A 23,562-nucleotide genomic window follows, 5' to 3' on the forward strand; every position below is an offset into this window, starting at 1 on the left:
CTGCCACAACACTGTTCTCTCCTTCCTCTTTCTCTACTGCCACAACATGTTCTCTCCTTCCTCTTTCTCTACTGCCACACCACTGTTCTCTCCTTCCTCCTTCTCTACTGCCACACCACTGTTCTCTCCTCCTCACTGCCACACCACTGTTCTCTCCTCCCTCTTCTCTACTGCCACACCACTGTTCTCTCCTTCCTCTTTCTCTACTGCCACACCACTGTTCTTCCTCCCTCTTTCTCTACTGCCACACCACTGTTCTCTCCTCTTTCTCTACTGCCACACCACTGTTCTCTCCTTCCTCCTTCTCTACTGCCACACACTGTTCTCTCCTCCCTCTTTCTCTATGCCACACCAATGTTCTCTCTTTCCTCTTTCTCTACTGCCACACACTGCTCCCCTCCCTCTTTCTCTACTGCCACATCACTGTTCTCTCCTTCCTCTTTCTCTACTGCCACACCACTGTCTCTCCTCCTCTTTCTCTACTGCCACACCACTGTTCTCTCCTTCCTCTTTCTCTACGCCACACCACTGTTCTCTCTCCCTCTTCTCTTCTGCCACACCACTGTTCTCTCCCTCTTTCTCTAACTGCCACACCACTGTTCTCTCCTCCTCTTTCTTACTGCCACACACTGTTCTCTCCTCCCTCTTTCTCTACTGCCACACCACTGTTCTATCCTCCCTCTTTCTCTACTGCCACACCACTGTTCTCTCCTCCCTCTTTCTCTACTGCCACACCACTGTTCTCTCCTCCCTCTTTCTCTACTGCCACACCCCTGTTCTCTCCTTCCTCTTTCTCTACTGCCAAACCACTGTTCTCTCCTTCCTCCTTCTCTACTGCCACACCACTGTTCTCTCCTCCCTCTTTCTCTACTGCCACACCACTGTTCTCTCCTTCCTCTTTCTCTACTGCCACACCACTGTTCTCCCCTCCCTCTTCTCTACTGCCAATCACTGTTCTCTCCTTCCTCTTTCTCTACTGCCACAACACTGTTCTTCTCCTCCCTCTTTCTCTACTGCCACACCACTGTTCTCTCCCTTCCTCTTTCTGTCTACTGCCACACCACTGTTCTCTCCTCCCTCTTTCTCTTCTGCCACACCACTGTTCTCTCCTCCCTCTTTCTCTACTGCCACCACCACTGTTCTCTCCTCCCTCTTTTCTCTACTGCACCACCACTGTTCTCTCATCCCTACTTTCTCTACTGCCACACCACTGTTCTCTCCTCCCTCTTTCTCTACTGCCACACCACTGTTCTCTCCTCCCTCTTTCTCTACTGCCACACCACTGTTCTCTCCTCCTCTTTCTCTACTGCCACACCACTGTTCTCTCCTCCCTCTTTCTCTACTGCCACACCACTGTTCTATCCTTCCTCTTTCTCTACTGCCACACCACTGTTCTCCCCTCCCTCTTTCTCTACTGCCACATCACTGTTCTCTCCTTCCTCTTTCTCTACTGCCACACCACTGTTCTCTCCTCCCTCTTTCTCTACTGCCACACCACTGTTCTCTCCTTCCTCTTTCTCTACTGCCACACCACTGTTCTCTCCTCCCTCTTTCTCTACTGCCACACCACTGTTCTCTCCTCCCTCTTTCTCTACTGACACACCACTGTTCTCTCCTCCCTCTTTTTCTACTGCCACACCACTGTTCTCTCCTCCCTCTTTCTCTACTGCCACATCACTGTTCTCTACTCCCTCTTTCTCTACTGCCACACCACTATTCTTGCTTCCCTCTTTCTCTACTGCCACACCACTGTTCTCTCCTCCCTCTTTCTCTACTGCCACACCACTATTCTTGCTTCCCTCTTTCTCTACTGCCACACCACTGTTCTCTCTTCCCTCTTTCTCTACTGCCACAACACTGTTCTCTCCTCCCTCTTTCTCTACTGCCACACCACTGTTCTCTCCTCCCTCTTTCTCTACTGCCACACCACTGTTCTCTCCTCCCTCTTTCTCTACTGCCACACCACTGTTCTCTCCTCCCTCTTTCTCTACTGCCACACCACTGTTCTCTCCTCCCTCTTTCTCTACTGCCACACCACTGTTCTCTCCTCCTCTTTCTCTACTGCCACACCACTGTTCTCTCCTTCCTCTTTCTCTACTGCCACACCACTGTTCTATCTTTCCTCTTTCTCTACTGCCACACCACTGTTCCCCCTCCCTCTTTCTCTACTGCCACACCACTGTTCTCTCCTTCCTCTTTCTCTACTGCCACCACCACTCTTCTCTCCTCCCTCTTTCTCTACTGCCACACCACTGTTCTCTCCTCCCTCTTTCTCTACTGCCACATCACTGGTCCTCTACTCCCTCTTTCTCTACTGCCACACACTATTTCTTGCTTCCCTCTTTCTCTACTGCCAACCCCACTGTCTCTCTCTCCCTCTTTCTCTACTGCACACAACCACTATTTTCTTGCTTCCCTCTTTCTCTACTGCACACCACTGTTCTCTCCTCCCTCTTTCTCTACTGCCACAACACTGTTCTCTCTCCCTCTTTCTCTACTGCCACACCACTGTTCTCTCCTCCCTCTTTCTCTACTGCCACATCACTGTTCTCTCCTCCCTCTTTCTCTACTGCCACAACACTGTTCTCTCCTCCCTCTTTCTCTACTGCCACAACACTGTTCTCCCTCCCTCTTTCCTACTGCCACACACTGTTCTCCTCCCTCTTTCTCTACTGCCACAACCCTGTTCTCTCCTCCCTCTTTCTCTACTGCCACACCACTGTTCTCCCTCCCTCTTTCTCTACTGCCACACCACTGTTCTCTCCTCCCTCTTTCTCTACTGCCACACCACTGTTCTCTCCTCCCTCTTTCTCTACTGCCACACCACTATTCTTGCTTCCCTCTTTCTCTACTGCCACACCACTGTTCTCTCTCTCCTCTTTCTCTACTGCCACAACCACTGTTCGCTCCTCTCTTTCTCTACTGCCACACCGTTCTCTCCCTCCTCTTTCTCTCTACTGCCACACCACTGTTCTCCCTCCTTCCTCTTTCTCTACTGCCACACCACTGTCTCTCCTCCTCTTTCTCTGCCACACCACTGTTCTCCCAACCCCCGTTCTCTCCTCCCGCTTCTCTTCTGCCACACCACTGTTCTCTCCTCCCTCTTTCTCTACTGCCACACCACTGTTCTCTCCTCCCTCTTTCTCTACTGCCACACCACTGTTCTCTCCTCCCTCTTTCTCTACTGCCACACCACTGTTCTCTCCTCCCTCTTTCTCTACTGCCACACCACTGTTCTATCCTTCCTCTTTCTCTACTGCCACACCACTGTTCTCCCCTCCCTCTTTCTCTACTGCCACATCACTGTTCTCTCCTTCCTCTTTCTCTACTGCCACACCACTGTTCTCTCCTCCCTCTTTCTCTACTGCCACACCACTGTTCTCTCCTCTTTCTCTACTGCCACACCACTGTTCTCTCCTCCCTCTTTCTCTACTGACACACCACTGTTCTCTCCTCCCTCTTTCTCTACTGCCACACCACTGTTCTCTCTTCCCTCTTTCTCTACTGCCACATCACTGTCCTCTACTCCCTCTTTCTCTACTGCCACACCACTATTCTTGCTTCCTCTCTTTCTCTACTGGCCACACCACTGTTCTCTCCTCCCTCTTTCTCTACTGCCACACCACTGTTCTCTCCTTCCTCTTTCTCCCTACTGCCACACCACTGTTCTCTCCTTCCTCTTTCTCTACTGCCACACCACTGTTCTCTCCTCCCTCTTTCTCTACTGCAACACCACTGTTCTCTCCTTCCTCTTTCTCTACTGCCACACCACTGTTCTCTCCTCCCTCTTTCTCTACTGCCACATCACTGTCCTCTCCTCCCTCTTTCTCTACTGCCACACCACTGTTCTCTCCTCCCTCTTTCTCTACTGCCACACCACTATTCTTGCTTCCCTCTTTCTCTACTGCCACACCACTGTTCTCTCCTCCCTCTTTCTCTACTGCCACACCACTGTTCTCTCCTCCCTCTTTCTCTACTGCCACAAACTACCTCTTCTCCTCCCGTTTCTCATACTTACTGCCACAACACTGTTCCTCCTCGTCCTCCCTCTTCTCTACTTGCCACAATCACTGTTTCTATCCTCCCTCTTTTCTCTACTCTGCCACAACACTGTTCTCCTCCTCCCCTCTTTCTCTACTGCTCACAACACTGTCCTCTCCTCCCTCTATTCTCTACTGCACACCACTGTTCTCTCCTTCTACTCTTCCTCTACTCGTGCACACCCCTACCACTGTATCCTCCTCCCTTTTTCTCTACTGCCACAACACTGTTCTCTCCTCCCTCTTTCTCTACTGCCACAACACTGTTCTCCTCCTTCCTCTTTCTCTACTGCCACACCTTTTCTCTCCTTCCTCTTTCTCTACTGCCCACACCACTGTTCTCTCCGTCCCTCTTCGACTCTACTGCCACAACACTGTTCTCTCCATCGCCTCTTGTCTCCTACTGCCACAGCCACTGTTCTCTATCCTTCCTCTTTCTCTACTGCCACACCACTGTTCTCTCCTCCCTCTTTCTCTTCTGCCACACCACTGTTCTCTCCTCCCTCTTTCTCTACTGCCACACCACTGTTCTCTCCTCCCTCTTTCTCTACTGCCACACCACTGTTCTCTCCTCCCTCTTTCTCTACTGCAACACCACTGTTCTCTCCTCACTCTTTCTCTACTGCCACAACACTGTTCTCTCCTCCCTCTTTCTCTACTCCCACACCACTGTTCTCTCCTCCCTCTTTCTCTACTGCCACACCACTGTTCTCTCCTCCCTCTTTCTCTACTGCCACACCACTGTTCTCTCCTCCCTCTCATTACTTCTCGTATGTGTTTAAATGCAGTGAGGTCATTGGTTTAAAACACTGTTGTGATATCTAACATGTCTCATCCCTTAATAGAATGCTGTGTAAAACCACTATTAATGCCAAATAATACAATCAATCCACCATCAAACCATTCTATTAATGCCAAATAATATAACAGTCCACCATCAAACCATTCTATTAATGCCAGATAATACAATCAGTCCACCATCAAACCAATAGCTTACTAGGGATTGTTTCATTATGCAGACATTGCAGTCTAGCCTACTAGATTATCCTTAACTATAGTGCCTTCGGAAAGTATTCAGACCCCTTGACTTTTTTCACATTGTGTTACGTTACAGCCTTATTCTAAAAATGACTAATTTGTTTTCTTTCCGTCATCAATCTAAACACAATGCCCCATAATGACAAAGCAAAAACAAGTTTTTAGAATTGTATTTATTAAAAATAAAAAAATGAAATATCACATTTACATAAGAATTCAGACCCTTTACTCAGTACTTTGTTGAAGCACCTTTGGCAGCGATTACAGCATTGAGTCTTCTTGGGTATGATGCTACAAGCTCTACAAACCAGTTTTCGCTTTGGCATTATGGGATATTGTGTATAGATTGCTGACTGAAAAATATGTAATGAATTTTAGAATAAGGCTGTAACGTAACAAAATATGGAAAACGTCAAGGGGTCTGAATACTTTCCGAATGCACTGTACAGTTTTTACTGGTTATTATTATATCACACATTGGAACTCAGACTCCCCTCTGTCGAGGCTATCTGTCTCATCAATCATAGGCTTACCAGTGTTCTCAGAAGGGGGGTCACTCTCATGAGCGCCACTGGGTCTCAGGCAGTCATCAGCTTCATTTTCTGGAAAAGGAGGAAGGCCAGCACTCTCACTAGAGGAACTGTCACTCTTCTGGAGAGGAGGAAGAGGAGGGCCAGCACTCTCACTAGAGGAACTGTCACTATTCTGGAGAGGAGGAGGAGGGCCAGCGATCTCACTAGAGGAACTGTCACTCTTCTGCAGAGGAGGAAGAGGAGAGCCAGCACTCTCACTAGAGGAACTGTCACTATTCTGGAGAGGAGGAGGAGGGCCAGCAATCTCACTAGAGGAACTGTCACTCTTCTGGAGAGGAGGAAGAGGAGGGCCAGTACTCTCACTAGAGGAACTGTCACTCTTCTGGAGAGGAGGAGGAGGGCCAGCAATCTCACTAGAGGAAAAGTCACTATTCTGGAGAGGAGGAGAAGGAGGGCCAGTACTCTCACTAGAGGAACTGTCACTCTTCTGGAGAGGAGGAGGAGGGCCAGCAATCTCACTAGAGGAACTGTCACTATTCTGGAGAGGAGGAGAAGGAGGGCCAGTACTCTCACTAGAGGAACTGTTACTCTTCTGGAGAGGAGGAAGAGGAAGGCCAGCACTCTCACTAGAGGAACTGTCACTATTCTGGAGAGGAGGAGGAGGGCCAGCACTCTCACTAGAGGAACTGTCACTATTCTGGAGAGGAGGAGGAGGGCCAGCGATCTCACTAAAGGAACTGTCACTCTTCTGGAGAGGAGGAGGAGGGCCAGCGATCTCACTAGAGGAACTGTCACTCTTCTGCAGAGGAGGAAGAGGAGGGCCAGCACTCTCACTAGAGGAACTGTCACTATTCTGGAGAGGAGGAGGAGGGCCAGCGATCTCACTAGAGGAACTGTCACTATTCTGGAGAGGAGAAGGAGTGCCAGAAATCTCACTAGAGGAACTGTCACTATTCTGGAGAGGAGGAGGAGGAAGGCCAGCACTCTCACTAGAGGAACTGTCACTCTTCTGGAGAGGAGGAAGAGGAAGGCAAGCACTCTCACTAGAGGAACTGTCACTCTTCTGTAAAGGAGGAAGAGGAGGGCCAGCACTCTCACTAGAGGAACTGTCACTCTTCTGGAGAGGAGGAGGAGGGCCAGCAATCTCACTAGAGGAACTGTCACTATTCTGGAGAGGAGGAGGAGTGCCAGCAATCTCACTAGAGGAACTGTCACTCTTCTAGAGAGGAGGAGAAGGAGGGCCAGTACTCTCACTAGAGGAACTGTCACTATTCTGGAGAGGAGGCGGAGGAAGGCCAGCACTCTCACTAGAGGAACTGTCACTCTTCTGGAGAGGAGGAAGAGGAAGGCCAGCACTCTCACTAGAGGAACTGTCACTATTCTGGAGAGGAGGAGGAGGGCCAGCGATCTCACTAGAGGAACTGTCACTCTTCTGGAGAGGAGGAGGAGGGGCAGCGATCTCACTAGAGGAACTGTCACTATTCTGGAGAGGAGGAAGAGGAAGGCCAGTACTCTCACTAGAGGAACTGTCACTCTTCTGGAGAGGAGGAAGAGGAAGGCCAGCACTCTCACTAGAGGAACTGTCACTATTCTGGAGAGGAAGAGGAGGGCCAGCAATCTCATTAGAGGAGCTGTCACTATTCTGGAGAGGAGGAAGAGGAAGGCCAGCACTCTCACTAGAGGAACTGTCACTCTTCTGGAGAGGAGGAGGAGGAAGGCCAGCTCTCTCACTAGAGGAACTGTGACCCATTTCTAGAGAGGAGGAGGAGGGCCAGCGATCTCATTAGAGGAACTGTCACTCTTCTGGAGAGGAGGAAGAGGAAGGCCAGCACTCTCACTAGAGGAACTGTCACTATTCTGGAGAGGAGGAGGAGGGCCAGCAATCTCACTAGAGGAACTGTCACTCTTCTGGAGAGGAGGAGAAGGAGGGCCAGTACTCTCACTAGAGGAACTGTCACTATTCTGGAGAGGAGGAGGAGGGCCAGCGATCTCACTAGAGGAACTGTCACTATTCTGGAGAGGAGGAGAAGGAGGGCCAGTACTCTCACTAGAGGAACTGTCACTCTTCTGGAGAGGAGGAGGAGTGCCAGCAATCTCACTAGAGGAACTGTCACTATTCTGGAGAGGAGGAGGAGGGCCAGCGATCTCACTAGAGGAACTGTCACTCTTCTGGAGAGGAGGAGGAGGGCCAGCAATCTCACTAGAGGAACTGTCACTATTCTGGAGAGGAGGAGGAGGGCCAGCGATCTCACTAGAGGAACTGTCACTCTTCTGGAGAGGAGGAGAAGGAGGGCCAGTACTCTCACTAGAGGAACTGTCACTCTTCTGGAGAGGAGGAAGAGGAAGGCCAGCACTCTCACTAGAGGAACTGTCACTATTCTGGAGAGGAGGAGGAGGAGGGCCAGCACTCTCACTAGAGGAACTGTCACTCTTCTGGAGAGGAGGAAGAGGAAGGCCAGCACTCTCACTAGAGGAACTGTCACTATTCTGGAGAGGAGGAGGAGGGCCAGCACTCTCACTAGAGGAACTGTCACTATTCTGGAGAGGAGGAGGAGGGCCAGCGATCTCACTAGAGGAACTGTCACTCTTCTGGAGAGGAGGAGGAGGGCCAGCGATCTCACTAGAGGAACTGTCACTCTTCTGCAGAGGAGGAAGAGGAGGGCCAGCACTCTCACTAGAGGAACTGTCACTATTCTGGAGAGGAGGAGGAGTGCCAGCAATCTCACTAGAGGAACTGTCACTATTCTGGAGAGGAGGAGGTGTGCCAGAAATCTCACTAGAGGAACTGTCACTATTCTGTAGAGGAGGAGGAGGAAGGCCAGCACTCTCACTAGAGGAACTGTCACTCTTCTGGAGAGGAGGAAGAGGAAGGCCAGCACTCTCACTAGAGGAACTGTCACTCTTCTGTAAAGGAGGAAGAGGAGGGCCAGCACTCTCACTAGAGGAACTGTCACTCTTCTGGAGAGGAGGAGGAGTGCCAGCAATCTCACTAGAGGAACTGTCACTCTTCTGGAGAGGAGGAGAAGGAGGGACAGTACTCTCACTAGAGGAACTGTCACTATTCTGGAGAGGAGGAGAAGGAGGGCCAGTACTCTCACTAGAGGAACTGTCACTCTTCTGGAGAGGAGGAGGAGTGCCAGCAATCTCACTAGAGGAACTGTCACTATTCTGGAGAGGAGGAGGAGGGCCAGCGATCTCACTAGAGGAACTGTCACTCTTCTGGAGAGGAGGAGGAGGGCCAGCAATCTCACTAGAGGAACTGTCACTATTCTGGAGAGGAGCAGGAGGGCCAGCGATCTCACTAGAGGAACTGTCACTCTTCTGGAGAGGAGGAAGAGGAAGGCCAGCACTCTCACTAGAGGAACTGTCACTATTCTGGAGAGGAGGAGGAGGAAGGCCAGCACTCTCACTAGAGGAACTGTCACTCTTCTGGAGAGGAGGAAGAGGAAGGCCAGCACTCTCACTAGAGGAACTGTCACTATTCTGGAGAGGAGGAGGAGGAAGGCCAGCACTCTCACTAGAGGAACTGTCACTCTTCTGGAGAGGAGGAAGAGGAAGGCCAGCACTCTCACTAGAGGAACTGTCACTATTCTGGAGAGGAGGAGGAGGGCCAGCGATCTCACTAGAGGAACTGTCACTCTTCTGGAGAGGAGGAGGAGGGGCAGCGATCTCACTAGAGGAACTGTCACTATTCTGGAGAGGAGGAAGAGGAAGGCCAGTACTCTCACTAGAGGTACTGTCACTCTTCTGGAGAGGAGGAAGAGGAAGGCCAGCACTCTCACTAGAGGAACTGTCACTATTCTGGAGAGGAAGAGGAGGGCCAGCAATCTCATTAGAGGAGCTGTCACTATTCTGGAGAGGAGGAAGAGGAAGGCCAGCACTCTCACTAGAGGAACTGTCACTCTTCTGGAGAGGAGGAGGAGGAAGGCCAGCTCTCTCACTAGAGGAACTGTCACTATTCTGGAGAGGAGGAGGAGGGCCAGCGATCTCATTAGAGGAACTGTCACTCTTCTGGAGAGGAGGAAGAGGAAGGCCAGCACTCTCACTAGAGGAACTGTCACTATTCTGGAGAGGAGGAGGAGGGCCAGCAATCTCACTAGAGGAACTGTCACTATTCTGGAGAGGAGGAGGAGTGCCAGAAATCTCACTAGAGGAACTGTCACTATTCTGTAGAGGAGGAGGAGGAAGGCCAGCACTCTCACTAGAGGAACTGTCACTCTTCTGGAGAGGAGGAAGAGGAAGGCCAGCACTCTCACTAGAGGAACTGTCACTCTTCTGGAGAGGAGGAGGAGGGCCAGCGATCTGACTAGAGGAACTGTCACTCTTCTGCAGAGGAGGAAGAGGAGGGCCAGCACTCTCACTAGAGGAACTGTCACTATTCTGGAGAGGAGGAGGAGGGCCAGCAATCTCACTAGAGGAACTGTCACTATTCTGGAGAGGAGGAGGAGTGCCAGAAATGTCACTAGAGGAACTGTCACTATTCTGTAGAGGAGGAGGAGGAAGGCCAGCACTCTCACTAGAGGAACTGTCACTCTTCTGGAGAGGAGGAAGAGGAAGGCCAGCACTCTCACTAAAGGAACTGTCACTCTTCTGTAAAGGAGGAAGAGGAGGGCCAGCACTCTCACTAGAGGAACTGTCACTATTCTGGAGAGGAGGAGGAGGGCCAGCGATCTCATTAGAGGAACTGTCACTCTTCTGGAGAGGAGGAAAAGGAAGGCCAGCACTCTCACTAGAGGAACTGTCACTATTCTGGAGAGGAGGAGGAGGGCCAGCAATCTCACTAGAGGAACTGTCACTCTTCTGGAGAGGAGGAGAAGGAGGGCCAGTACTCTCACTAGAGGAACTGTCACTATTCTGGAGAGGAGGAGGAGGGCCAGCGATCTCACTAGAGGAACTGTCACTATTCTGGAGAGGAGGAGAAGGAGGGCCAGTACTCTCACTAGAGGAACTGTCACTCTTCTGGAGAGGAGCAGGAGTGCCAGCAATCTCACTAGAGGAACTGTCACTATTCTGGAGAGGAGGAGGAGGGCCAGCGATCTCACTAGAGGAACTGTCACTCTTCTGGAGAGGAGGAGGAGGGCCAGCAATCTCATTAGAGGAGCTGTCACTATTCTGGAGAGGAGGAAGAGGAAGGCCAGCACTCTCACTAGAGGAACTGTCACTCTTCTGGAGAGGAGGAGGAGGAAGGCCAGCTCTCTCACTAGAGGAACTGTCACTATTCTGGAGAGGAGGAGGAGGGCCAGCGATCTCATTAGAGGAACTGTCACTCTTCTGGAGAGGAGGAAAAGGAAGGCCAGCACTCTCACTAGAGGAACTGTCACTATTCTGGAGAGGAGGAGGAGGGCCAGCAATCTCACTAGAGGAACTGTCACTCTTCTGGAGAGGAGGAGAAGGAGGGCCAGTACTCTCACTAGAGGAACTGTCACTATTCTGGAGAGGAGGAGGAGGGCCAGCGATCTCACTAGAGGAACTGTCACTCTTCTGGAGAGGAGGAGGAGGGGCAGCGATCTCACTAGAGGAACTGTCACTATTCTGGAGAGGAGGAAGAGGAAGGCCAGTACTCTCACTAGAGGTACTGTCACTCTTCTGGAGAGGAGGAAGAGGAAGGCCAACACTCTCACTAGAGGAACTGTCACTATTCTGGAGAGGAGGAGGAGGGCCAGCAATCTCATTAGAGGAACTGTCACTATTCTGGAGAGGAGGAAGAGGAAGGCCAGCACTCTCACTAGAGGAACTGTCACTCTTCTGGAGAGGAGGAGGAGGAAGGCCAGCTCTCTCACTAGAGGAACTGTCACTATTCTGGAGAGGAGGAGGAGGGCCAGCGATATCACTAGAGGAACTGTCACTCTTCTGGAGAGGAGGAAGAGGAAGGCCAGCACTCTCACTAGAGGAACTGTCACTATTCTGGAGAGGAGGAGGAGGATTGCCAGTGATCTCACTAGAGGAACTTTCACTCTTCTGGAGAGGAGGAGAAGGAGGGCCAGTACTCTCACTAGAGGAACTGTCACTATTCTGGAGAGGAGGAGGAGGGCCAGCGATCTCACTAGAGGAACTGTCACTATTCTGGAGAGGAGGAGAAGGAGGGCCAGTACTCTCACTAGAGGAACTGTCACTCTTCTGGAGAGGAGGAGGAGTGCCAGCAATCTCACTAGAGGAACTGTCACTATTCTGGAGAGGAGGAGGAGGGCCAGCGATCTCACTAGAGGAACTGTCACTCTTCTGGAGAGGAGGAGGAGGGCCAGCAATCTCACTAGAGGAACTGTCACTATTCTGGAGAGGAGGAGGAGGGCCAGCGATCTCACTAGAGGAACTGTCACTCTTCTGGAGAGGAGGAGGAGGGCCAGCTCTCTCACTAGCGTTCCTAATGTTTTGTCCAATCAGTGTACATTGCGTTGTTTAATATGTGTTTCTTCCCTGCCCTGTGTGCCCTTAGGATTCACTTCCTGTACAATCTGCAAACTAACACATGGCACACACGATAACTGTCAGTCTTAGAATGATGAATTGTAAAAAATGGAAAAGACTGTTTTACAACATGGCTGATCCCTGTGTGTCCCTCTCCTCTTCCTTTAGCTCTCACGGCAGCAGGGGGCCGGGGGAAGCTAGACGTCTGCAGGCTGCTGCTGGATCAGGGAGCAGCGGTGGCGCAGCCCAACAGACGAGGCATGGTACCCCTGTTCAGTGCTGTCCGACAGGGAAACTGGCAGGTGAGACTGAGTGCTCCCTTTTTATTGCACTGCTTTTGACCCAAACACTTAATCAGACAAAGAGAGATCGAGCGGTCAGGTTGACAGAAACAGGCTGTTGTGTGCTAGATGGTGATGATAGTGTTGTCCTCTCTCAGATTGTGGACCTTCTCCTGACTCACGGAGCGGAGGTGAACCTCGCAGACAAGCAGAGCCGAACCCCTCTGATGATGGCTGCCTCAGAGGGTCACCTGGGCACTGTGGAGTTCCTACTGGCACAGGGTGAGGGTCCGGAGGAAGACATCATCCACTCATTCCTTGACATTTACGTTATCTGTGACCTGCTGTCCTTTCATCCATTGATTTATATACCGCAAACTCTCAAGAGACTTTTGTTGAACACAATCACCAACTGTAACGGCTGTTGTATTGTAGAGAGGACCAAGGCGCAGCGGGTTGCATGTTCATCATTATATTTAATGAATAAAGATAACACGAAACAAAACAATAAGCAAAGAACGACAGGTGACAGTTTCACAGGCTATAATAACAAGCAGTGCGAAATACAACTACCCACAAATCCCCAGGTGAAAACACGCAACTAATATATGACTCCCAATCAGGAACAACAACGTACAGCTGTTCCAAATAACCCCTATACTGGTCAGGACGTGACAAACGCATTGACGGTACTTTGTTTTACCAATTTACCTTTTAATCCCAATGCTGACCTGTAACCCCTGGCTCATCTGATCCACCTGCCAGGTGCGTCCCTGCCTCTGATGGACAAGGAGGGGTTAACGGCTCTGAGCTGGGCGTGTCTGAAGGGACACCTGCCCGTGGTGTGCTGTCTGGTGGAGAAGGGGGCTGCTACCGACCATGCTGATAAGAACGGACGCACGCCCCTCGACCTGGCCTCCTTCTATGGGGACTCAGAGATGGTGAGTGGACGTACAACATTAAGAAAAAAATGTGTTTAAGTATAGTTATATTTGTGTATATTTTGCTAGCAGTAACTCTCCCAAATGTTAGTACCATCCTATGATCCTGCTCTGATGAAGATCATTAATCAATACATTCCTCCCTCCTCCCCACTGTCCTCCCTCCTCCCCACTGTCCTCATCCCTGTCCTCCCTCCTCCTCACGGTCCTCCCTCCTCCCCGCTGTCCTCGCCCCTGTCCTCCCTCCTCCCCACTGTCCTCCCTCCTCCCCACTATCCTCGCCCCTGTCCTCCCTCCTCCCCACTGTCCTCCCTCCTCCCCACTGTCCTCCCCACTGTCCTCCCTCCTCCCCACTGTCCTCGCCCCTGTCCTCCCTCCTCCCCACTGTCCTCCCTCCTCCCCACTGTCCTCGCCCCTGTCCTCCATCCTCCTCCCTGTCCTCGCTCCTCCCCACTGTCCTCGCCACTGTCCTCCCTCCTCCCCACTGCCCTCGCTCCTCCCCACTGTCCTCCCTCCTCCCCACTGTCCTCGCCACTGTCCTCCTTCCTCCCCACTGTCCTCGCTCCTCCCCACTGTGCTCCCTCCTCCCCACTGTCCTCGTTCCTCCCCACTGTCCTCGCCACTGTCCTCCCTCCTCCCCACTGTCCTCGCCACTGTCCTCCCTCCTCCCCACTGTCCTCCCTCCTCCCCAATGTCCTCACCACTGTCCTCCCTCCTCCCCACTGTCCTCGCCACTGTCCTCCTTCCTCCCCACTGTCCTCGCTCCTCCCCACTGTGCTCCCTCCTCCCCACTGTCCTCGTTCCTCCCCACTGTCCTCGCCACTGTCCTCTCTCCTCCCCACTGTCCTCGCTCCTCCCCACTGTCCACGCCCCTGTCCTCCCTCCTCCTCCTCACTTTCCTCCCTCCTCCCCACTGTCCTCCCTCCTCCCCACTGTCCTCCCTCCTCCCCACTGTCCTCGCCACTGTCCTCCCTCCTCCCCACTGTCCTCCCTCCTCCCCAATGTCCTCACCCCTGTCCTCCTCCTCGCCCCTGTCCTCCCTCCTCCCCACTGTCCTCACCCCTGTCCCCCTCCTCCCCACTTTCCTCCCTCCTCCCCACTTTCCTCCCTCCTCCCCACTGTCTTCCATCCTCCCCACTGTCCTCCCCCCGTCCTCCCTCCTCCCTACTGTCCTCGCCCCTGTCCTCCCTCCTCCCCACTGTCTTCGCCACCTGTCCACCCTCCTCCACTGTCCTCCCTCTTCTCCCCATTCACTCTCCTTCCCACTGTCCTCCCTCCTCACCCCTGTCCTCCCTCCTCCCCCGTTCTCCCTCCTCCCCATCCTCCCCCCTGTTTTCCCTCGCCCATTCTCACTCCTCCCTACTGTCCTCCGTCCTCCACCCGTTCTCCCTCCTCCCCACTGTCCTCCCTCCTCCTCACTGTCCTCGTCCCTGTCCTCCTCCTCGCCCCTGTCCTCCCTCCTCCCCACTGTCCTCGCCCCTGTCCTCCCTCCTCCCCACTGTCTTCGCCACCTGTCCTCCCTCCTCCCCGTTCTCCCTCCTCCCCATCCTCCCCCCTGTTTTCCCTCGCCCATTCTCACTCCTCCCTACTGTCCTCCGTCCTCTACCCGTTCTCCCTCCTCCCCTCTTCTCCCTCCATTCTCCCTCCCCTCATTCTCACTCCTCCCTACTGTCCTCCGTCCTCTACCCGTTCTCCCTCCTCCCCTCTTCTCCCTCCATTCTCCCTCCCCTCATTCTCACTCCTCCCTACTGTCCTCCGTCCTCTACCCGTTCTCCCTCCTCCCCCCGTCCTCCCCCCATTCCCTCTCCCCCTTTCTCACATCCTCCGTACTGTCCTCGGTCCTCCACCCGTTCTCCCTCCCTCCTGTTCTCCCACCTCCCTCCTGTTCTCCCTCCACCCCTCGTCTGCTGTCTGTCCTCGCAGGTCCAGTTCTTAGTGGACCAGGGGGTGATGATAGAGCATGTGGACTACAGTGGGATGTGTCCTCTGGACCGGGCCGTGGGCTGCAGGAACACCTCCGTGGTGGTCACTCTGCTCAAGAAGGGAGCCAAGATAGGTATTGAGAATGGACTTAGCGTTAGACTGGAAGCCAATAGATTTTGGGCAGGGGCTGTCCCAAATGGGCCCTGGTCAAAACTAGTACACTGTGGGGTAAAGGGTGCCCTTCTAGATGCAGCCAGGATTTGTATGTAGACAGTGAATGAAATTCCTCTCCTGGAAAAGAACCCCATTCTCTCCATAGTGCAACACTTTGGATCTTTTGACTGTAGAATTGGGAAACAAAATGACACTTGACTATCTGATGTTGAGACACAATTCAAAGACTATCCATGCCGCAGTAGGATGACACAGCAATACAGAATCTGCATCCTAAATGGCAACCTATTTCTTAGATAGTGCACTACTATTGACCAGAAGTAGTGGACTAAATACAGAACACAGGGCCATTTGGGATGCAACTTGTTATTGTCTCTTTGGAGCTGAGCGAACAGTTGAACCCCACTGTTTTGTATGTTCCCCCTGCTGCTCCTGGTGCACCATACTGCAGGTCTTCTCTGTTCTCTCTGGCTAGTCCTTCCTCAGATCATAAGATGTCTCTGTGTTGTTCTACTGTTTCCTCCTGTAGTATTTCTCTGTTCTCTCTGGCTAGTCCTTCCTCAGATCTGTAGATGTCTCTGTGTTGTTCTACTGTGTCCTCCTGTAGTATTTCTCTATTCTCTCTGGCTAGTCACTCCTCAGATCTGTAGATGTCTCTGTGTTGTTCTACTGTGTCCTCCTGTAGTATTTCTCTATTCTCTCTGGCTAGTCCTTCCTCAGATCTGTAGATGTCTCTGTGTTGTTCTACTGTTTCCTCCTGTAGTATTTCTCTATTCTCTCTGGCTAGTCACTCCTCAGATCTGTAGATGTCTCTGTGTTGTTCTACTGTGTCCTCCTGTAGTATTTCTCTGTTCTCTCTGGCTAGTCCTTCCTCAGATCATAAGATGTCTCTGTGTTGTTCTACTGTGTCCTCCTGTAGTCTCTCTCTCTTCCTCTATTTCAGCTCTCTCTGGTTCATTCTTTCTCTCTCGTTCATTTTTTCTTTCTTTCTTTCTTTCTTTCTTTCTCTCTGCTCTCTCTTTTGTTCATGTTCTCTGTCTCTCTGTCCTTCTATGTGTGATCTCTGAGACAGGCTGTTGTTAGAGTGTGTTTTTTCTTTCCTCTTATCCCTGCTTCTCACTGCTGCTTTTTTCTGTTCCTCTTCTCACTCTTCATCCTCCACCTTTTTCTCTTTGTCTTTTTTCCCACTTGCCTTCTCTGCCACGCACCTTTTTCTGTTTTTTCTTTTTTGATTACTCTGGCCCACTGCACTCCCCCTCCCTCCCTTGCTCATGACCCCCCGACCTCTCTGCTGTACCAGGATGTCAGACGCTGCCCAGTCGGCCTAGAGGTAATCCCAAGGCTGTCGACATCTCATCCCAGCAGGCATTTTGACAGCCCTACCTCCTCTTTCTGTGTTGTCTTAGTGTCGTCATGGTCTGTGTCAGCAGGCTAGCTTAGCTATAACCCCCATCTACAACCCCCATCTACAACCCCCATCCTGAGAAATAACACTCAGGTATTACTATTAACTCTGAGGCCAAGATTCAATCTGATCGCGGGTTATAGGCATTGGCTTTTAAAGGCAATGTTCCAGCGTTCATGGAGATCCTGTTCATGGTAAATGCTGGATATGTCGGCTCAATCGTAAATTGCCTTGAAAAGCAGCAATGCCTATAACCTGAGATCAGATTAAATCCCAGCATGACTGAGATAACTATAACTTGGACTGCTTTTATTTAGAGGTAGATGTTGACATTCCAGTTGGGTTATGATGTGTTATGACAGCATACCCAGCCTTGAGCACACATTACACTGTATGTGTTTTGTAATGCAAGTTGGCCACCCACCTTGTCCTCATGCAAGAAGGCCACCCACCTTGTCCTCATGCAAGAAGCCCACCCACCTTGTCTTAATGCAAGAAGGCCACCAACCTTGTCCTCATGCAAGAAGGCCACCCACCTTGTCCTCATGCAAGAAGCCCACCCACCTTGTCCTCATGCAAGAAGCCCACCCACCTTGTCCTCATGCAAGAAGGCCACCCACCTTGTCCTCATGCAAGAAGCCCACCCACCTTGTCTTAATGCAAGAAGGCCACCAACCTTGTCCTCATGCAAGAAGGCCACCCACCTTGTCCTCATGCAAGAAGCCCACCCACCTTGTCCTCATGCAAGAAGCCCACCCACCTTGTCCTCATACAGGAGGCCCACTCACCTTGTCCTCATGCAAGAAACCCACCCACCTTGTCCTCATGCAAGAAGCCCACCCACCTTGTCCTCATGCAAGAAGGCCACCCACCTTGTCCTCATGCAAGAAGCCCACCCACCTTGTCTTAATGCAATAAGGCCACCCACCTTGTCCTCATGCAAGAAGGCCACCCACCTTGTCCTCATGCAAGAAGCCCACCCACCTTGTCCTCATGCAAGAAGCCCACCCACCTTGTCCTCATACAGGAGGCCCACTCACCTTGTCCTCATGCAAGAAACCCACCCACCTTGTCCTCATGCAAGAAACCCACCCACCTTGTCCTCATGCAAGAAGCCCACCCACCTTGTCCTCATGCAAGAAGGTCAACCACCGTGTCCTCATGCAAGAAGCCCAACCACCTTGTCCTCATGCAAGAAGGTCAACCACCGTGTCCTCATGCAAGAAGCCCACGCACCTTATCCTCATACAGGAGGCCCACCCACCTTGTCCTCATGCAAGAAGGCCACCCACCTTGTCCTCATGCAAGAAGGCCACCCACCTTGTCCTCATGCAAGAAGGCCACCCACCTTGTCCTCATGCAAGAAGCCCACCCACCTTGTCCTCATGCAAGAAGGCCACCCACCTTGTCCTCATGCAAGAAGGCCAACCACCGTGTCCTCATGCAGGAAGGCCACTGACCTTGTCCTCATGCAAGAAGGCCACCCACCTTGTCCTCATGCAAGAAGCCCACGCATCTTTTTCTCATGCAAAAAGCAGACCCACCGTGTCCTCGTCTCTCCAATCAATGTGTAAATGTGTTTCAAGTGTTGCTTTTGCAGAGAGATACTGTATGATAAGTTATCCTAGTTAGATTAATATTTTCTATGCTGACTGTCAGTTGAGGGATGAGCGTCGCGTAGGAGTGACACCACCTGACGTAAGGCAATTAGTTAGATTGGGAGTGACTCAGCCTTTACCAGCTGCATAATTTAGTGTTTTGATATATCATATTTCTACCCCTTTGGCTTGTGGCTATTGATTGATAAGGCTGGACTTTTGTCCCAACAGTACACTCCTTTATCTGGATCAATAGATGTTAGAGAGAGAATAGCGTAATTTTCTCTGCAGTGGACAAACGTCTGTCTATCTCTGTCATTCCTGCCACTTTGTTTGTTGTTGTTGTCACTTGTTATTGTTACTGTGTTTACTGTGACTCCAAAACAACATGTTTTTATCGTTCCCTGCTTTCTCATCCTGTGTTCTTCAGGTCCAGCCACATGGGCCATGGCTACCTCCAAACCTGATATCATGATCATCCTACTGAGTAAGCTGATTGAGGAGGGAGACAGCTTCTATAAGGTGAGATCAGGAGGCCCTACCCTAATTTGAGGAAGGACTGTCACCTGTTGTTGGACAATATTCATACATATAAGAAAGAAAATATATACAGTACCAGTCAAAAGTTTGGACACTCCTACTCATTCAAGGGTTTTTCTTTATTTGTACTATTTTCTACATTGTACAATAATAGTGAAGACATCAACATTATGAAATAACACATACGGAATCATGTAGTAACCAAAAAAGTGTTAGTTAAACAAATCAAATATATGTTATATTTGAGATTCTTCAAAGTAGCCAACCTTTGCCTTGATGACAGCTCTGCACACTCTTGGCATTCTCTCAACCAGCTTCATGAGTTAGTCACATGGAATGCATTTTAATTAGCAGGAGTGCCTTGTTAAAAGTTAATTCGTGGAATTTCTTTCCTTAATGCACTCCATGTTCAATGTTAGCTAGCTAACATTAGGCTCTAACTAGAACAGTAAACGGCTCATGGAAACAAATAATAATGTCAGTTAGGGAGCCAGACAGCTAACGTTAGCTAGCTAGCTAACAGTACACTTTAGCTTAAGACATATAGCTAGCTAGCTAGGTAAACAATGTACCTAGCTAGGTAAACAAAGTGTAAGTTCACACACGTCACGTAACGTTAGCTAACGTGCCAGCCAGCTATTGTTAGCTAGTTAAACAACAATGAACAGAGCCAACAATGCCACAGTGCTGGGAGCTTACCAACCATGTTCAGTGTTAGCTAGCTAACATTAGGCTCTAACTAGAACAGCACACGGCTCTGGGAAAGAATAATAACATCAGCTCGTGAGCCAGTCAGATAATGTTAGCTAGCTAGCTAACAGTACACTTTAGCTTGAAATGAAACCACTTTCTGTCAAAATTAGGAAACGTGTAATATCTGAAAATGTAGCTAGCTAACGCGAGACTAACTTACCTGTATACATCATCATGCATGATGGACGTGTCTCCCTGTCAGGAATGCCACGGTTGCCCTTAGTTTGAAGATGTAATCCAGAGACAGGTGTTTTCTCCATTTCTTTAGCTATCATACTCTAATTCTACTGATTTCAAAACTTGATCCTCCAGAAAGTGGAGAGCAACACTTATGCAGCTCCACTACACAATACATTTTTAAAAAAGACACATTTGATAGGATTACCAACAAAGACTGACGAGCTCAAATAGACAGAAGCCTTCTATGGCAGACCAGTTCTCTCTCCTCTCTCGGCATGTCCAGCCCACTCATTATCTCAGCCAATCATGGGTAGTGGGAGGGTTGCTCACTTTTTCTGTGGCGTAACCAACAAGGCTTGTAATTTAACAGATGGCATACAAGTTTGTTATTAAGGCACATGAAAGTTCACATGTTCGAGAACGCATTCCTGCCAAAAAAGGCATTTTGATAAAAACATTTTTTTTAAAGTTCAAACTGCTCTCCTGTGAAGTTGTGACTTGTGACATTCACCTAGTTTCCTGAATCGGGTCACATTTGACCAAGAAGAAGAGTGATGGTGTTGCATCAGCTGACCTGGCCTCCACAATCACCCGACCTCAAACCAATTGAGATGGTTTGGGATGAGTTGGACTGCAGAGTGAAGGAAAAGCAGAGAACAAGTGCTCAGCATATGTGGGAACTCCTTCAAAACCGTTGAAAAATAATTCCTCTTGAAGCTGGTTGAGAGAATACCCAGAGTTTGCAAAGATGTCATCAAGGGTGGCTACTTTGAAGAATATAAAATAAACACTTTTTTGGTTACTAAACTCAGCAAAAAAAGAAACGTCTCCTTTTCAGGACCCTGTCTTTCAAAGATAATTCGTAAAAATCCAAATAACTTCATAGATCTTCATTGTAAAGGGTTTAAACACTGTTTCCCATGCTTGTTCACTGAACCATAAACAATTCGTGAACATGCACCTGTGGAACGGTCATTAAGACACTTACAGCTTACAGACGCTAGGCAATTAAGGTCACAATTATGAAAACTTAGGACACTAAAGAGGCCTTTCTACTGACTCTGAAAAACACCAAAAGAAAGATGCCCAGGGCCCCTACTCATCGGCATGAACGTGCCTTAGGCATGTTGCAAGGAGGCATGAGGACTGCAAATGTGGCCAGGGCAATAAATTGCAATGTCCGTACTGTGAGATGCCTAAGACAGCACTACAGGGAGACAGGACGGACAGCTGATTGTCCTCGCAGTGGCAGACCACGTGTAACAACACCTGCACAGGATCAGTACATCCGAACATCACACCTGCGGGACAGGTGCAGGATGGCAACAAAAACTGCCCAAGTTACACCAGGAACGCACAAGCCCTCCATCAGTGCTCAGACTGTCCGCAATAGGCTGAGAGAGGCTGGACTGGGGGCTTGTAGGCCTGTTGTAAGGCAGGTCCTCACCAGACATCACCGGCAACATCGTCGCCTGTGGGCACAAACCCACCGTTGCTGGACCAGACAGGACTGGCAAAAAGTGCTCTTCACTGACGCGTCGTGGTTTTGTCTCACCAGGGGTGATGGTCAGATTTACGTTTTATCGTCAAAGTAATGAGCGTTACACCTAGGCCTGTACTCTGGAGCGGGATCCATTTGGAGGTGGAGGATCCATCATGGTCTGGGGTGGTGTGTCACAGCATCACCAGACTGAGCTTGTTGTCATTGCAGGCAATCTCAACGCTATGCGTTACATTTACATTTTAGTCATTTAGCAGACGCTCTTATCCAGAGCGACTTACAATAGTGAATGCATACATTTCATGCATTTTTATTTATTTTTTTTGTACTGGCCCCCGGTGGGAATCGAACCCACAACCCTGGCATTGCACACACCATGCTGGCGTTGCAAACACCATGCTCTACCAACTGAGCCACAGGGAAGACATCCTCCTCCCTCATGCGGTACCTTTCCTGCAGGCTCATCCTGACATGGCCCTCCAGCATGACAATGCCACCAGCTCGTTCTGTGTGTGATTTCCTGCAAGACAGGAATGTCAGTGTTCTGCCATGGCCAGCGAAGAGCCCGGATCTCAATCCCATTGAGCACGTCTGGGATCTGTTGGATCGGAGGGTGAGAGCTAGGGCCATTCCCCCCAGAAATGTCCAGGAACTTGCAGGTGCCTTGGTGGAAGAGTGGGGTAACATTTCACAGCAAGATGTGGCAAATCTGGTGCGGTCCATGAGGAGGAGATGCACTGTAGTACTTAATGCAGCTGGTGGCCACACCAGATACTGACTGTTACTTCTGATTTTGACCCCCCCCCCTTTGTTCAGGGATACATTATTACATTTCTGTTAGTCACATGTCTGTGGAACTTTTTCAGTTTATGTCTCAGTTGTTGAATCTTGTTATGTTCATTCAAATATTTACACATGTTAAGTTTGCTGAAAATAAACGCAGTTGACAGTGAGAGGACGTTTCTTTTTTTGCTGAGTTTACACGATTTCATATGTGTTATTTCATAGTTTTGGTGTCTTCACTATTATTCTACAATGTAGAAAATAGTAACAATAAAGAAAAACCTTTGAATGAGTAGGTGTGCCCAAACTTTTGACAGGTACTGTATATACAGTATACACATCAATTAGAGCTATATGTTGTCTGTCTTGTATGAATAACATGTTGTGTGTGTCGGTGTATTCAACAGAAAGGGAAAGTAAAGGAGGCAGCACAGCGCTATCAGTACGCCCTCAAAAAGTTCCCCAATGAAGGCTTCAGTGTGGACCTAAAGACTTTCAGGGAGCTCAAAGTGTCCATCTTACTCAATCTGTCCCGATGTCGGAGGAAACTGAACGTGAGTTGGTGGGCTCTGACCATGGATCCATCCCAAATGGCAACCTATTCCCTATATAGTCCACTACTTTTGACCTGGGCCCAGATGCACTATATACAGAATAGGGTGCCATTTGAGACACAACCATGTGTAGTATATTATCAATACATGCATTCCAGAGTATTGATTCCAGAGTACTGTATTGATAGTACTTGTATTGATAGTACTATATTGTCCTCAGTATCTGACTCATGGAGGTAACAGTACTGGATAGTACCTCTATTGTCCTCAGTATCTGACTCATGGATGTAACAGTACTTGATAGTACCTCAGTATCTGACTCATGGAGGTAACAGTACTGGATAGTACCTCTATTGTCCTCAGTATCTGACTCATGGAGGTAACAGTACTGGATAGTACCTCAGTATCTGACTCATGGAGGTAACAGTACTGGATAGTACCTCTATTGTCCTCAGTATCTGACTCATGGAGGTAACAGTACTGGATAGTACCTCTACTGTCCTCGGTATCTGACTCATGGAGGTAACAGTACTCGATAGTACCTCAGTATCTGACTCATGGAGGTAACAGTACTGGATAGTAGCTCTACTGTCCTCGGTATCTGACTCATGGAGGTAACAGTACTGGATAGTACCTCAGTATCTGACTCATGGAGGTAACAGTACTGGATAGTACCTCTATTGTCCTCAGTATCTGACTCATGGAGGTAACAGTACTGGATAGTACCTCAGTATCTGGCTCATGGATGTAACAGTACTGGATAGTACCTTTATTGTCCTCGGTATCTGACTCATGGAGGTAACAGTACTGGATAGTACCTCAGTATCTGACTCATGGATGTAACAGTACTGGATAGTACCTCTATTGTCCTCGGTATCTGACTCATGGAGGTTACAGTACTGGATAGTACCTC

The 23,562-nt window shown here is 50.0% G+C and overlaps 1 protein-coding gene across 1 annotated transcript in view; it reads left to right on the forward strand.

The window, feature by feature from the left end:
• The window catches only part of LOC115152867 (protein TANC2-like), a 411,487-nt gene that overhangs the window by 382,255 nt on the left and 5,670 nt on the right, over positions 1-23,562 (forward strand). Inside the window, exons 23-28 of the mRNA XM_029697757.1 lie at positions 12,185-12,318; positions 12,456-12,579; positions 13,063-13,238; positions 15,162-15,294; positions 18,769-18,860; positions 22,503-22,649. Of these exons, the coding sequence (XP_029553617.1) occupies positions 12,185-12,318; positions 12,456-12,579; positions 13,063-13,238; positions 15,162-15,294; positions 18,769-18,860; positions 22,503-22,649 (806 nt within the window). The remainder of the gene's footprint in view (positions 1-12,184; positions 12,319-12,455; positions 12,580-13,062; positions 13,239-15,161; positions 15,295-18,768; positions 18,861-22,502; positions 22,650-23,562) is intronic.

Source organism: Salmo trutta, chromosome 18, assembly GCF_901001165.1.
Source record: "Salmo trutta chromosome 18, fSalTru1.1, whole genome shotgun sequence".
In the NCBI taxonomy this organism is placed as follows: Eukaryota; Metazoa; Chordata; class Actinopteri; order Salmoniformes; family Salmonidae; genus Salmo; species Salmo trutta.